Raw genomic sequence first — 13,264 nt, 5'->3', positions numbered from 1 at the left:
ACGAGGTGAGATCTTGCATGGAGCCCCAGACTAAGGGAGATTGACAATTATTTTGTTTATCTTCCATTTGCGAAGAATCGCACCAACTGTTGTCACCTTCTCACTAAACTGCTTGGTGATGGTCTTGTAGCCCATTCCAGCCTTGTGTAGGTCTACAATCTTGTCCCTGACATCCTTGGACAGCTCTTTGGTCTTGGCTATGGTGGAGAGTTTGAAATCTGATTGATTGCTTCTGTGGACAGGTGTCTTTGATACAGGTAACAAAATGAGATTAGGAGCAATCCCTTTAAGAGTGTGCTCCTAATCTTAGCTCGTTACCTGTATAAAAGACACCTGAGAGCCAGAAATCTTTCTGATTGAGAAATCAATTTATACAATTTTTGACATACGTTTTTCTAGATTTGTTTGTTGTTATTCTGTCTCTCACTGTTCAAAGAAACCTACCATTAAAATTATAGACTGATCATTTCTTTGTCAGTGGGCAAACATACAAAATCAGCAGGGGATCAAATAATTTTTACAGCCAGCAGTCCGAAATATGCGAGTGCATCTTTAATACCTTGAGTTACAGTCAGTTCTGCAGCTATAGTAAAAGCCTTAGAGATTGACATGAGATCAAGGGAATACTGCTTAGTAATGACTGTGAGCAATCAATGACTTGTAGACACCTGTAGAGGGAGAACTGTCCTCTTGATGCTATTTTTAATAGGAGGTATTTGGTATTTATGTACTTTAGGCTAATGGATCTGGTTATCTGACATGTTTATAACACTTAAAATGCAGCAACTAAAATGAGATTGTGCTATTAAAAAAATCGGTGGTGAATATTTCCTGGTAAACTGAAGTAGCACTTAAAGCCTTGGGCATAATGCCTTTTAAGTCATGGAATACAGTGCAGAATGTATATAAATGTAAACTTTTAAAACACTGTTTAGACTCAGAATGTAATACTGTAGAGTGCACTTATGTACAGACAATGTTTCTTTTAAAACTGGGTTTATGTAACTGTAAACATCAGGCACTTACTATTGCTATCTATCACACTGCATTAGTGGGCGTGTTTGCATGTGTGTGTGTGTTTGCCGGAAAGTGCATTGCAGGATTTTATTATTCAGAGTATTAGTAGAGAATCTGAAAGGCTTAAACTAAGGCTGGCATGCAAGGCATGTATGCAGTTTAACAAGCAAATGATGCAGTTTACTGAGAATGGGGATTTTTAAGCTTCTTACATAACTTAGTGTAGTATAGTACTGTAGTGTACTTTACTGTATTCCTGAACTGTAGTGTACTTTAATGTAGTACTAAACTGCAGTGTACTTTACTGTAGTACACGCAGTACTATAGTGTAATGCAGTGATTCCTGAGGAAAACTGGTCAGGGAGGCTTCCAAGAGGCCTACAGCAACATTAAAGGAACTGCAGGAATTTCTGCCAAGTACTGGCTGTGTGCTACATGTGACAACAATATCCCATATTCTTAATATGAATGGGCTATGGGGTAGGGTGGCAAGACGGAAGCCTTTTCTAACAAAGAAAAACATCCAAGCCCGGCTAAAGTTTGCAAAAACAAACATCAAATCCCCCAAAAGTATGTGGGAAAATGTGTTATGGTTAGATGAAACCAAGGTTGAACTTTTTGGCCATAATTCCAAAAGGTACATTTGGCGCTAAAACAACACTGCTCATCACCCAAAGAACACCATACCCACACTGAAGCATGGTGGTGGCAGCATCATGCTTTGGGGCTGTTTTTCTTCAGCTGGAACCGGGGCCTTAGTCAGGGTGTAGGGAATTATGAACAGTTCCAAATACCAGGCAATTTTGGCACAACATTTTTCCCCCTCAAAGATTTCAGTTTGTTTTTCAATTTAATTGTTTACGTTATAGGTCACATTAAAGATGGGAAAAGTTCTTACATGATTTATCTTTGTCTCATTCTTTTACATCACAAGAAACTGGCATTTTAAAAGGGGTGTTTTTTATATCCACTGTAGCCTTTTGTCTTAGCAGAATACCTTTTTTCCGTTTTGAAAACATTTTATGTGTCATTTTGGTTCATGTCATTTGGTGCACTTGCATTGGGCCCCTCTTGAAGATCTAGATGTTATGCCATTAAAATCCATCAATTTCTGAACTCAAGCAGTTAATACGCACCTATTCTTAATTCAATCACAGGAAATTACTCATCAAAGCGAAAACATTGCATTTCTTTAGGGACTAGATTAATAATAATAGGCCTTACTATGAACAATAATTTAAACATTCATGGTATTTTGTCCAATGGAGCAAATGGGGGTGTATTTTGTAGTCACTATGCTCCATCAAAAATTGGTAAGAGTTGGTATTAAGACTAAGAACTATATAATTATATAGTGTGCGTGTATGTACTTTGCTGTAGTATAGTACACTCTTGTAGTGTACTTTACTGTAGTGTAGTACTGTATTGTATACTGTACTATAATGCTGTACCCCCACAAGGCTTCCTCCATCCCGCAGAAGGCCATGTTAAGGAGAGAAGGCTTTTGTTGCTCCCGTCTTTCAGTCGATCACCTACACTGCAGCTACACTTGAGAATGGAAAACACTTAATGAAATATTTCAGGCGCACCGGTGGGCAGTTAGATGGGTGAAGGGTTTACCAAGCATGTGTGGCAGAATAGAGGCAGGCGCCACTGTAATTAGGATCTGGTCAGGAGGGCAGAAGGCCCACTAAATAAATAAGCAGGTAGCCTTGGCTTGTGTTTACCACAATGGCTCTTAGGAGCAGGAACCTTTTGTCGTGTTTGAGTGTCAGCCAAGTAGATATACATACGCTCCTGAAAGAATGCTGGTCCATTACAGAGTTTATCACCAAATATACTGTATCGCTGTAGTGACAAGTGCCAAGTGCCAAGTGGAGACGCAATGGATTCTGTTTTTACCATCTTTGTTAGGGCTTGAATCAAAGTTCAACCTTCAATCTTGGCGCAGATGCTATGACCAAAAAGGCCAGTGAGTGGGTCAAAGGAGCAGTAGAACTGTAATATGAATGTGGTAGTACTGTGAAGACATGGCTGGGTGTATAGGTTCTGACACACCACAGGGTTAACCCAGGGACAGTAGAACTGTAATATGAATGTGGTAGTACTGTGAAGACATGGCTGGGTGTATAGGTTCTGACACACCACAGGGTTAACCCAGGACCAGTAGGACTGTAATATGAATGTGGTAGTACTGTGAAGACATGGCTGGGTTTATAGGTTCTGACACACCACAGGGTTAACCCAGGGACAGTAGAACTGTAATATGAATGTGGTAGTACTGTGTGGACATGGCTGGGTGTATAGGTTCTGACACACCACAGGGTTAATCCAGGACCAGTAGGACTGTAATATGAATGTGGTAGTACTGTGTGGACATGGCTGGGTGTATAGGTTCTGACACACCACAGGGTTAATCCAGGACCAGTAGGACTGTAATATGAATGTGGTAGTACTGTGAAGACATGGCTGGGTGTATAGGTTCTGACACATGACAGGGTTAACAGTCTTCGGGAAGCTCGGTCCATGCAATGCACTCAACTGCGCCTGTTTATTTTGGGACTGTTGCTGAGGAATTTTGTATATTTAAGAAATGGTGATTCAAAGAGTGAATTATTTGGAGTTTGGCCTGACTTGAAAGAATGCTGTAAAAATAGCTGCATTATGTCATTGGTTATGCTTGGGCCTCACTAAACCCAATCATATCCAACCCATCCAGGAGTCCTTTCACCCCCACCTACCGCACACTCTCTCACACATGCACGCATGCGCGCGCCGCAAGGCATCAAGTGTCATCCCACTTCTGTCCTGCAAACAGTTTGATGGAGCTGGCCGGGTGGGTTGGGTGCTGGGGGACAAGCTTTCATCACCATGGGTTTAGAGATGGGGTTTGCTCACTGCACACCACTACAATACAATCCCTACACACACACACACACACACACACACACACACACAAATTAGCAGACACTGAAAAAACTAAGTGATCATTCTAGGTGCATGCGCTATGAATAACAGTGACAAGTTGGGTAGCTTTCATGATAGCATAGTACATGTGTGTGCATGAAATCTGCATCCGATAGCCTTGTGGTTAGAGTAACCAGTAACTGAAAGTTGGCTAGGTCAAATCAATGAGCCGGACGGTGAAAATTCTGTAATTCTGTCCTTGTGACAAAACCCTGCACCTCTCCCATTAGGGAAGTCACATTTTGGTTGGACCTTCATTTACCTACTAAGTGAATGTAATCTTTTAATCCGTGCGTATCATTGTGTTAATGAGCTGTAATTATGTCCTCGTCAGATGTGTGATATGATAGATGATAGCTAGAATTTGATAGATCGGATAAAAACTCAGGTCCAGGTTTTCTATAAGCTGTGGAGATGTGTGTGTTATATTTTATGGTGATGAGGTTTTTACCACACCCATCTAGCCATGAAATACAACCAGAAATCCATGAGCATGCAAAGCATCACCAGATCCTATGTTACTTCCATTCTTTAGAAACTCATTAAAATGGTCAGGATAGGAGCTGAAGGATGGATGATCATTTATCTGAGTAGTTTGGGTGTGCCCTCTCTCCTTAGCTCACTTCTCTCCAGCATCATCCTAGATCATCCACTGTGTGTACAGGTGTCCGTGGTTCAAAACCTGATGCTGACATTGCAGCCAGTTAATTTAGATAGCTCTGATGTGCGAGCCTGTGCCCTGTGGTGTCCGATCGTCTCTCCTCTACCCATCAACCTCTATTCTACTATTTTCTACATTTGTTCTACATCCTCTTCTTCCCCCCTCCTTCCTTGGCCCCTTTTCTCCTCCTCTCATCAACTCCCCCCTCTGACACTGAGCGTCAGAATGCAGCAGCATTGACGTCACCCAGCAGTTGACTGTGAAGCCCGGCCCTCAGGAGAAATAGAGGAGGCTAGAGATGGAGAGAAACAGACAGATAGTGACAGATAGACAAGCACGCCAACAGACACACAGAGAAATACATTCACCATATAACCAATATAAGAATTTGGCCTACGCAATACTCTGAATAAAATATTCTGTATGTGATCCAAGTATCAGAAGCCCAGTGTGTGTTGGTTCAGGCCTTTCTGCAAACAGATTTTAAAAGGTGTGTACTGACAGCCCAAAGTTATTTGGACATTTTCATTCTATTCTTTACACTGCCCCTCCAATGCACATATATAAACACACTGTTATTACCGTGTAAAACAAAGACACCAAGGAAGAACATTTTAATCATTTTTTTCGTGCATAGTAGGGACAGCCCCACAACAGCACATATCCACTGCAACATTTCACAGAAGGGGAATGGGGTTTGTTTCTCCATGGTCACCCGTTTTTACACCAAACACACCTGTTTATGGCCACAATGCTCAATCTATGTACCCTCTGATTATAAAGCCCAGTTCCAATCAAAGTTCCAATGACATTAAGCAACCTCCAGGAGCCGATATGTATGGCTTTCTTGCAAGACCATTACTCGTTGGCATGGAGGTACTTTGTAATTGTAATTTTGGAGACTTGGTGACTCCAAGATTCAACCAACTTCAGCAATTCTTAACCAAAAACATCCTTCTCACTGTGCGTGGGACAAAATATACCTTGGTCCACATCCAGGTTAATTTAAACTTTTTAAATATTTCCCTAATATGGGAATAGATGTTTTTAGGTGTAGTGTTTTTTTGTTTTGTTTGCCATTGCCTAATTTATGAAGGTCAGCAAGCGTTGGTCTAATTTCATTTGGGTGTTCTCTGACCATCATCGTGTTGATGGATAATTAAGGGAGTTTGACAATTTTATTCTCCATCAAAACAGCATGACCACTGATGCAGTCTTAGACAAACACTTTTTTTTTTGTGTTGTTTATAAGTGCATAAACTCTGACTAGAATCACGATCATAGCTCAGTCGGCCATGAAGTTCCAAGGTTGAAAGCGAGTGGTTTTCGTCATTTGAGGCACACATGGGTAAAATGACATAGCACACAACTCGTATTTGGAGGTTAAAATCAATGATGACAGTAATGACAGTGTTTCATAGCCTCTTTTGCTCATCTTTACAAAGGGTTCCAATAATTGTGAATGCGCCATATATACAATATAGTTATTAGGGCTATCAAATGACCTATTGGGCCTTTTATAACGGTTCTTTAATTAAGAAATCTGAGTTACAGGCATACCTATGGTGTGACGGACAGCCCCGCCATCTCCCGCTTTTCCCGGTTTCCTTTCATGCTCGAACACATCCCGGACTTGTTTTGTGTCTTGTCTCCAATCATCACTCGCACCAGGTCCCAGTTCAGTCATTAGTACGTGTTTAAATGTTTCTCCTCTGCTCCCTTCACTTATTGTTATTGTTGCTTGTCGCTGTGTGTTGCCCGTCAGTGGTGAGTGTCGTTTTGTTTAAGCCTTTGTTTTCTTTCAGTTTGTTTGAAGTACTCTGTGTTTATTTCTATTAAATATCCCATTGAATGCCTCTCTGCCTGCGCCTGGTTCCTCCTCTCCATCACTGCACTATTGTGACATATGGTTTGTATTTCATATTTTGCAGACGTTTGGTTAGACATACTGCTCTTTTATGATGGACTAGGATTTTATTTTTTTAAATCTCTCTAATGGTCCGTGCTAATTTATGTTTGTTTCTAAAGTTCAGAACAATAGTAGACACCCTAGTCATCAAGAACCACCCCTAGCTGCTCCCACGCGGAGACTCCAGTCACACTCCATATGCCACAATTCACACCCATATGCCAGTTTCTGTTCAGCCACATCTGTCTCTCCACTCCCAGCCACTCAGAAGAAAGGTCACTGATGTATAAGCTGGACCACAGGGGCCTCAGGCTGGAGCCCTGAGGCACACCCCCGGCACACCTCCTTGGTGGTGACGGGTCATTTTGGGATTTTGACAGACTGGACTAGATAAGACTTGAACTTTGCAAGAGGTTGAAACTAGAGAGTTTTGGAGGATTTTTATCCCAGGTTAAGTGTGCTTTCCCTCACTTTCTTGGCATGCGGCCTGCCCCCTGGAGGTCCTGAATACTAATCCAGAATACCGCCCTGAGGACCATTGCTTTGCATTTGAAATATTTGTTTTGGTCTTGACCTGTCTGTATGTCTACAGGGGAGAAGTTTGAGCTGCATGCCGGGACAGAGTCTACCCCCAGCGTTGTAGTCCACGTGTGCGACAGTGACACTGACGAGGAGGAGGAACCAAAGAATTGCCCCAAGCCAAAGATCATCCAGACCCGGCGCCCCGACCTCCCTGTGTCCCACTGAACTAAGTCCGCCCTGCTACTTCCTGCCGTAAGATCCTCGTCTGGAGGAAGGAAAATCTGACCCCTGTCTCCCCTCAGGGGGAGATTCCCCTTGTTCAGCTCCTGCTTCCCGGCCCATGGCCACACTGCCCGGGTCAGAGGGGGGGGGAGTGCTCCATGTTCCTTGTCTTAGTCGACATACAGCCGTTGATGTGCTACATGATCACAGCGTTTGCTTCCTTCTGTTGGCAATACTCCGTACTTACATTGTTTTCAGATTTTCAAGATTCAGCCACCATGCCCTCAGTGATTGGTTCCTGTCTTTATGATTCTGTTGAAATGTCACAAAGTTAGCAGTGATGAGGCAGCACCTTTGAGATCTGCCTCTGATTGGCTTAGGGGCTAGTGTGAATGCCAGTGTAAAGATCATTGGCGGCCATTATGTACGTGTGTTAGCTTTGCTTTTGCAGCTCTTCTCTCATCGGGGTATGCTAGCCGCCGAGGTGGTGGGGCTAACTGCCACAGCATGAATTGAAGTAACCCGAGAGAATATTATGATAAATACTCAATACTTTGTCTTAGAGTCCGTTGAAGTTGTCAAAAGTTCTTTCTCGCATTGTCAGTGCTGTTTGACAACCATGGAAATGTTTTCTGTCTTGCCAATGCATGCACTGGTCTGATGCAGTTTGTGGATTTACTTTGTTCTGTTTGCTTTGTGTAACTGTCAGTTTGACCTCTCTCTTCTCCCTGTGTGTTCTGGCTATCGGTGTTTTTCACAGAAAACAACGCTTAAACCCGTTACAAGCCATGCACCTTCAAGTGAAAGCATTATGTACAATGATATTTCTGTGATTTTTCCTCAATGTGAATTGTGTCCATGTCTCGTCTCTGACAGTCTGTTTAAACAAAAAGGAGGGGGGAAATAGAAAAAAACAGAATGGCCTCCTGGTTATCTTTTCTTTATAGGGTCAAATGGAAAGCCAATCAGATATCATCACGTGAATCCAGTCTATAAAGTGCATGGTTACATTTTTATAGAGATTGTTGTGTTGTCTGAGAACAGTGGTTCAGTCACAGGGTCTTCTTACAGTTTGTGTGCCTCTGTAGAGAGCGAGAAAGAAACATTTATTTAAACTCATAACAAAGAAAAGAAATGCATGAAGATGATCCTGAGAGGAGTAAAACGGAAAAAAATAATGTTACAAATGTTTGTTCCAAGTGCTATTACAGTTTCTGTGGAGATGGTCAAGGGAAATTACACAGAAAAAAATATTTTTGTTTCCTTCATCATGTTTTTCCTGTAAGGGTTTAACAAGTGTCTTCTCTGTGTGCCTGCTTAACTTAAAGGCAGTAGAACAAGCCCTGTACAAATTAGAACTCAAGTACCCTATGTATTTGTGGAGAACTGGTGTTGTGATCAGATACTGTGTCTCGTGTCCAAACTGTTGACCCTGTCCAGTTTCAGATTTACTGCACCGATACTGTGGTCCTACATTACTGTCACCCTCTGTTCTGTCACCAATTATTTGCATATATATTTTGTCTTTCTGATCTTTTCCCTAATGTGTAAAAAAGAAACACACTGAATCTTTAGACGTCTGATTTATTTCTATCACATCCATATTTGGATCTGAATGTCTGGAAAGATCATATTATTTCCATCTGAAGTGTTTTGTTTCTGTGCATGATTTGATGTTACCATGACAACCAACTCAAAATGTAACAGAACGCTGAGGAAAAATTAACATTGGCATCTCTGTGCCTCTCAGTGTTAATGCTCAAATATGGGTCACATACAAAATGTGGGTTGATAGTTATTTTTGACAGGGCCTTTAAATGCAAATTTATTCTACCTGCAATATTTACCCATGTATATTTGTAAAAACAAAACCATGATTAGAATTTATATTTAATGCAACTGACTGTATGATTTCAGTAATAATGCGTCCCTATTGTTTGAAAGTCAGTTCAGCCCAATTAAATTCAACACAGCTCCTTTATATTTCTAGAAACACCAGGTTTAAATCAAGTAGCGTTCATTTATGGTTTATTCCAAAAAGCTAGGGTATTAGTAGTTCATCCTCCTTCCTTTTGTTTTGTTTCATATGTGCTGGGTTTCCCTTACTGTATTGCTTACTGTATTCATTACTGTATTCATCATACGCTCAGACAAACCAGAAACAAGACAATAACCTGCTAGTGCCCTAGTTGTGCCCTACAGCCACCATTACAACACTATATGAGCTAACTTGTATACATGCAATTCTTTTCTATCTGGTATTCAGTGTATTTAGCCTGGACCCCGGTCTTTTGAATCTACACTAAGCTTGGCCTGCAGTTATATTCTTTAAAACATATACCCAAAAAGAATTCTGCACAGCGTCAATATGTACCTGTATGATTCAAAATGGCCAGATATTTGTATTTTCTGTTGTTTATTTTTTAAAACATGATATTATTCTGTTTTTTTTCTGAGGGTCTCTTGGATTGGGAAGTTAAATCAGTGATGGGAACCAATATCTAGTGTGTAAAACTTGTGCAAAACCACCAATGTACTTGTCATTCTTCATGTACAACCTGCCTGCCTACACTAAGGAGACATATCTGTATATATTAATCAATACTATTTTTACTGCATTTTTGTACAAATATTCATGGTAGCCATGTACAAGTAGTTGAACTGATTCTACTGTAGTATTAAAATAGTTTGGTTTTAATGTGTTGTGTGAGCTTGTCATTTAATGCATCTGAGCCTGCTGGTTTTCTAGTGAAGTGTACATCCCTTATATGATCTTGGCTCCTCATTACCCTGATTCCACTGATTTTGTCACTGTTTCTAGGGAGTTTGACAATTTCTGACACAACAACCATCAATCATTGTGGTTGATGACAGCCTGCGATATGACACAGATGATCACTGTTCAGTCCCTGAACAAGGCTATGTTTATGCACGCCTCAATGTCTCTGTCCTTGCTGTATTACGAGGACTAAGTGCTGTGTTGACAGGGTCCAAACTGTTATTTCTAACTGCTAGAAAGTACATGAAATCGGGTGCCTCAACTCCCCCTCCTTCCTTCTCAGTCTCCTGCCTCCTTTAAAGTAACCAGTCTAGTGCCAAGATAAGAGGTGTGCTTGGCTCTGACATTCTGTACTGATGAATCAGGCAAATGTGCCCCCTCTGCTAAACACCTGACAGGAAAAAAAATTATGATGAAAAGAGGGTTTCAGATGAAGTGTAGTAATGAATATAACATCTGAAAACTTTTAGAACAGGATATACTGTATCTGAGAGACATGCCAAGCTTAGTAAAGGGTGTTGTACTGCCCTCTAGAGGAGAAACAGCAGGGACAACAGTAGGTAATCCTTTTCATTCCATTCTTTTAAATTTGTTTCTCATTCAAAACATAAGGATTTTGATTAATTGGCAATTAGCTAATTCTGTTTTATGATCCCAAAGTCATCTGCTCTTGCAATTTTTTGTATGGAATTTCAATAAATGAAATATTAATTTTAAAGCAGAAGTTGTCACCGAGCTTATACAGAAACAGTCATGAGTAAGCAATGCAGATGGCAATCCAAAAAAAAACTTATGAGGAGCCAGAGGGAAGCCAAGGATGAGCCTGATGAAGACTACAAAAATACAAGGCACAGGTAACTAGTTTTGTTAAGCTTGTTTCCTATAACAGTGTCACAGTGGGGCAAAGTTAACCATTGGTTCTTGCATTATAGCCACCATTTTGGTAAAAAGTGCCTTGCTTAGCAAGTGAGGACACATTTTTTGCAAAACAATGCACAGGGTTTTTATACAGTGGCAATTCAGCAACATGTATGATCTAGTTAGGTCTGGAAATAATTGGACACTGACACAAGTTTTGTTATTTTGGCTGTTTACCAAAATACATTAAAGTTACAGTTAAATAATTAGTATGGGCTTAAAGTGCAGCCTCTCTGATTTAATTTGAGGGTATTCACATCCAAATTGGAGGAAGAGTTTACGAATTACAGCTCTTTAATATGTAGCCCCCTCTTTTTCATGGGACCAAAAGTAAATCAAAAGCTGTTTCATGGACAGGTGTAATTTTAATTTTAGCAGCTAAAAGGCCTGGTGCTGATTCCTGGTTTGGCATTCACATTTGGAAGCTGTTGCTGTGAACCCACAACATGCATTCAAAGGAGATCTCAGTGCAAGTGAAACAGGCCATCCTTAGGGTGTGAAAAAAAGAAATCCATCAGTGAGATAGAAGGAACACTAGGAGTGCCCAAAACAACAGTTTGGTACATTCTGAGGGGGAAAAAAAACGCACCGGTGAGCTATGCAACATATAAAGGCCTGGACGTCCATTGAAGACAACACTGGTGGATGATCTTCAACCAACGTTGAGAAGGCTTGGTACGGCTCATGTTCCGAAACATACTACATCATCTGTAAAACACGGTGGAGGCAGTGTGATGGCATGGGCATGCATGGCTTCAAATGGCACTGGGCCACTAGTGTTTATTGATGATGTGACAGAAGACAGAAGCAGCCAGATGAATTCTGAAGTGTAAAGGGATATGGACATCGCTTCACTCTACAGATGGACTAGGACCCAAAACATACTGCAAAAGCAACCCAGGAGTTCTTTAAGGCAAAAAGTAGAATATTCTGCAATGGCTGACTCAATCACCTGATCTCAACACGATCAAGCATGCATTTCAGTTGCTGAAGACAAAACTTAAGGCAGAAAGACCCAAAAACACACAACAACTGAAGACTGAAACCTAGCGTTTGGTGATGTCCATGGGTTCCAGACTTCAAGCAGTCATTGCCTGCAAATTATTTTCGACAACAAAGCATAAAAAATTTACATTTTATTTATGATTGTGTTAATTTTACCAATTAAATTTGAGCCCCTGAAATAAGGGGACTGTGTATGAAAATGGACACAATTCTTAAACTTTTCATATGATATTTTTGTTTCACCCCTTGAATTAAAGCTGAAAGTCTTCACTTCAATTGGATCTCAGTTGTTTCATTTCAAATCCACTGTGGTGGCGCACAGAGCTGAAATTATGAAAATTGTGTCAGTGTCCAGATATTTCCTAACTGGACTAACTGTATATTTTTAGAACTGGATACATTTGCTTTGATTTGACAATCTTTATACAAAAATATTTACTTTGACAGTCAAAAAACATTTTTGGGGTAAAAAAAACAAAATTTTCTCCATGCGCCTTTCTTAATTACTATCATTTGGAAATGAATTTATGGTCACATGGCAAACATTTTGTACAGCTGTCTAGATACAGTGGGTCTACTTATCCACTGGCTCATCTTACCACACTCTCCCTCAAAATCCTCCAAATTTCCCTTACATTTAGACTTTTGTCCTTAACTCAGAACAAATTTCCCAACAAACCACGATGCAAAAAAAACATTTCTGAATTTTCTACACGTCGTACCTCAAAATCAGCCGACACTCTACATTATAGTGGCAGGGGTCAAAAGAATGACCAAAACTGCTATAGCTCCAACCATAGCTACTCTGAACTGGCTGGTGGCACACTTAGAATCTCATTCTAAATGAATGGCTGAAACTGCACTTTTCGACCTACACTGATCAACAGCAGTAGAAGACAAATTAACCCTCACTAGAGGCAAAATTCCTGACACAGGCAGAATTGTTTGGCAAAAGAGTGAACTACTCCTCAGTCAGACAGGGTTTTGACATTAAATGTTGCTCCTTGTACAATTTGTTAGTCTAGGTCAAATTTAGCCTCACTAAGGCCCACCAGCAGAAAGTATTAAATGTACTATTTTAAGTTCACAATGTCTATACGCAAATCAACTACCTCCTGGTCAATGCTAAATTATACTCTTACACAAATGACATAAAATACCCTGATTTGTAATATTCACTTCATCCTGAAACTGGTTGTGGAGGCTCAACCAGCTCCTCACAGAAAATATATTTCTTATTTTCTCTTGAAGCCAATAAAACGTA

The 13,264-nt window shown here is 40.6% G+C and overlaps 1 protein-coding gene across 3 annotated transcripts in view; it reads left to right on the top strand.

Annotated features, from left to right (window-relative positions):
• The window catches only part of rcan2 (regulator of calcineurin 2), a 58,384-nt gene extending 48,388 nt beyond the window's left edge, over positions 1 to 9,996 (top strand). For all 3 annotated transcript variants that reach the window (XM_010882643.3, XM_010882644.5, XM_010882645.5), the window contains one exon: positions 7,147 to 9,996. In XM_010882643.3, the coding sequence (XP_010880945.2) occupies positions 7,147 to 7,301 (155 nt within the window). In that variant the 3' untranslated portion in view covers positions 7,302 to 9,996. The remainder of the gene's footprint in view (positions 1 to 7,146) is intronic.
• Positions 9,997 to 13,264: the final 3,268 nt, after the last annotated feature.

The sequence above is a fragment of the Esox lucius genome, chromosome 18, assembly GCF_011004845.1.
Source record: "Esox lucius isolate fEsoLuc1 chromosome 18, fEsoLuc1.pri, whole genome shotgun sequence".
NCBI lineage: Eukaryota > Metazoa > Chordata > Actinopteri > Esociformes > Esocidae > Esox > Esox lucius.
Note: the sequence above shows the minus strand (reverse complement) of the source record. Positions and strands in the feature narration are given on the sequence as shown.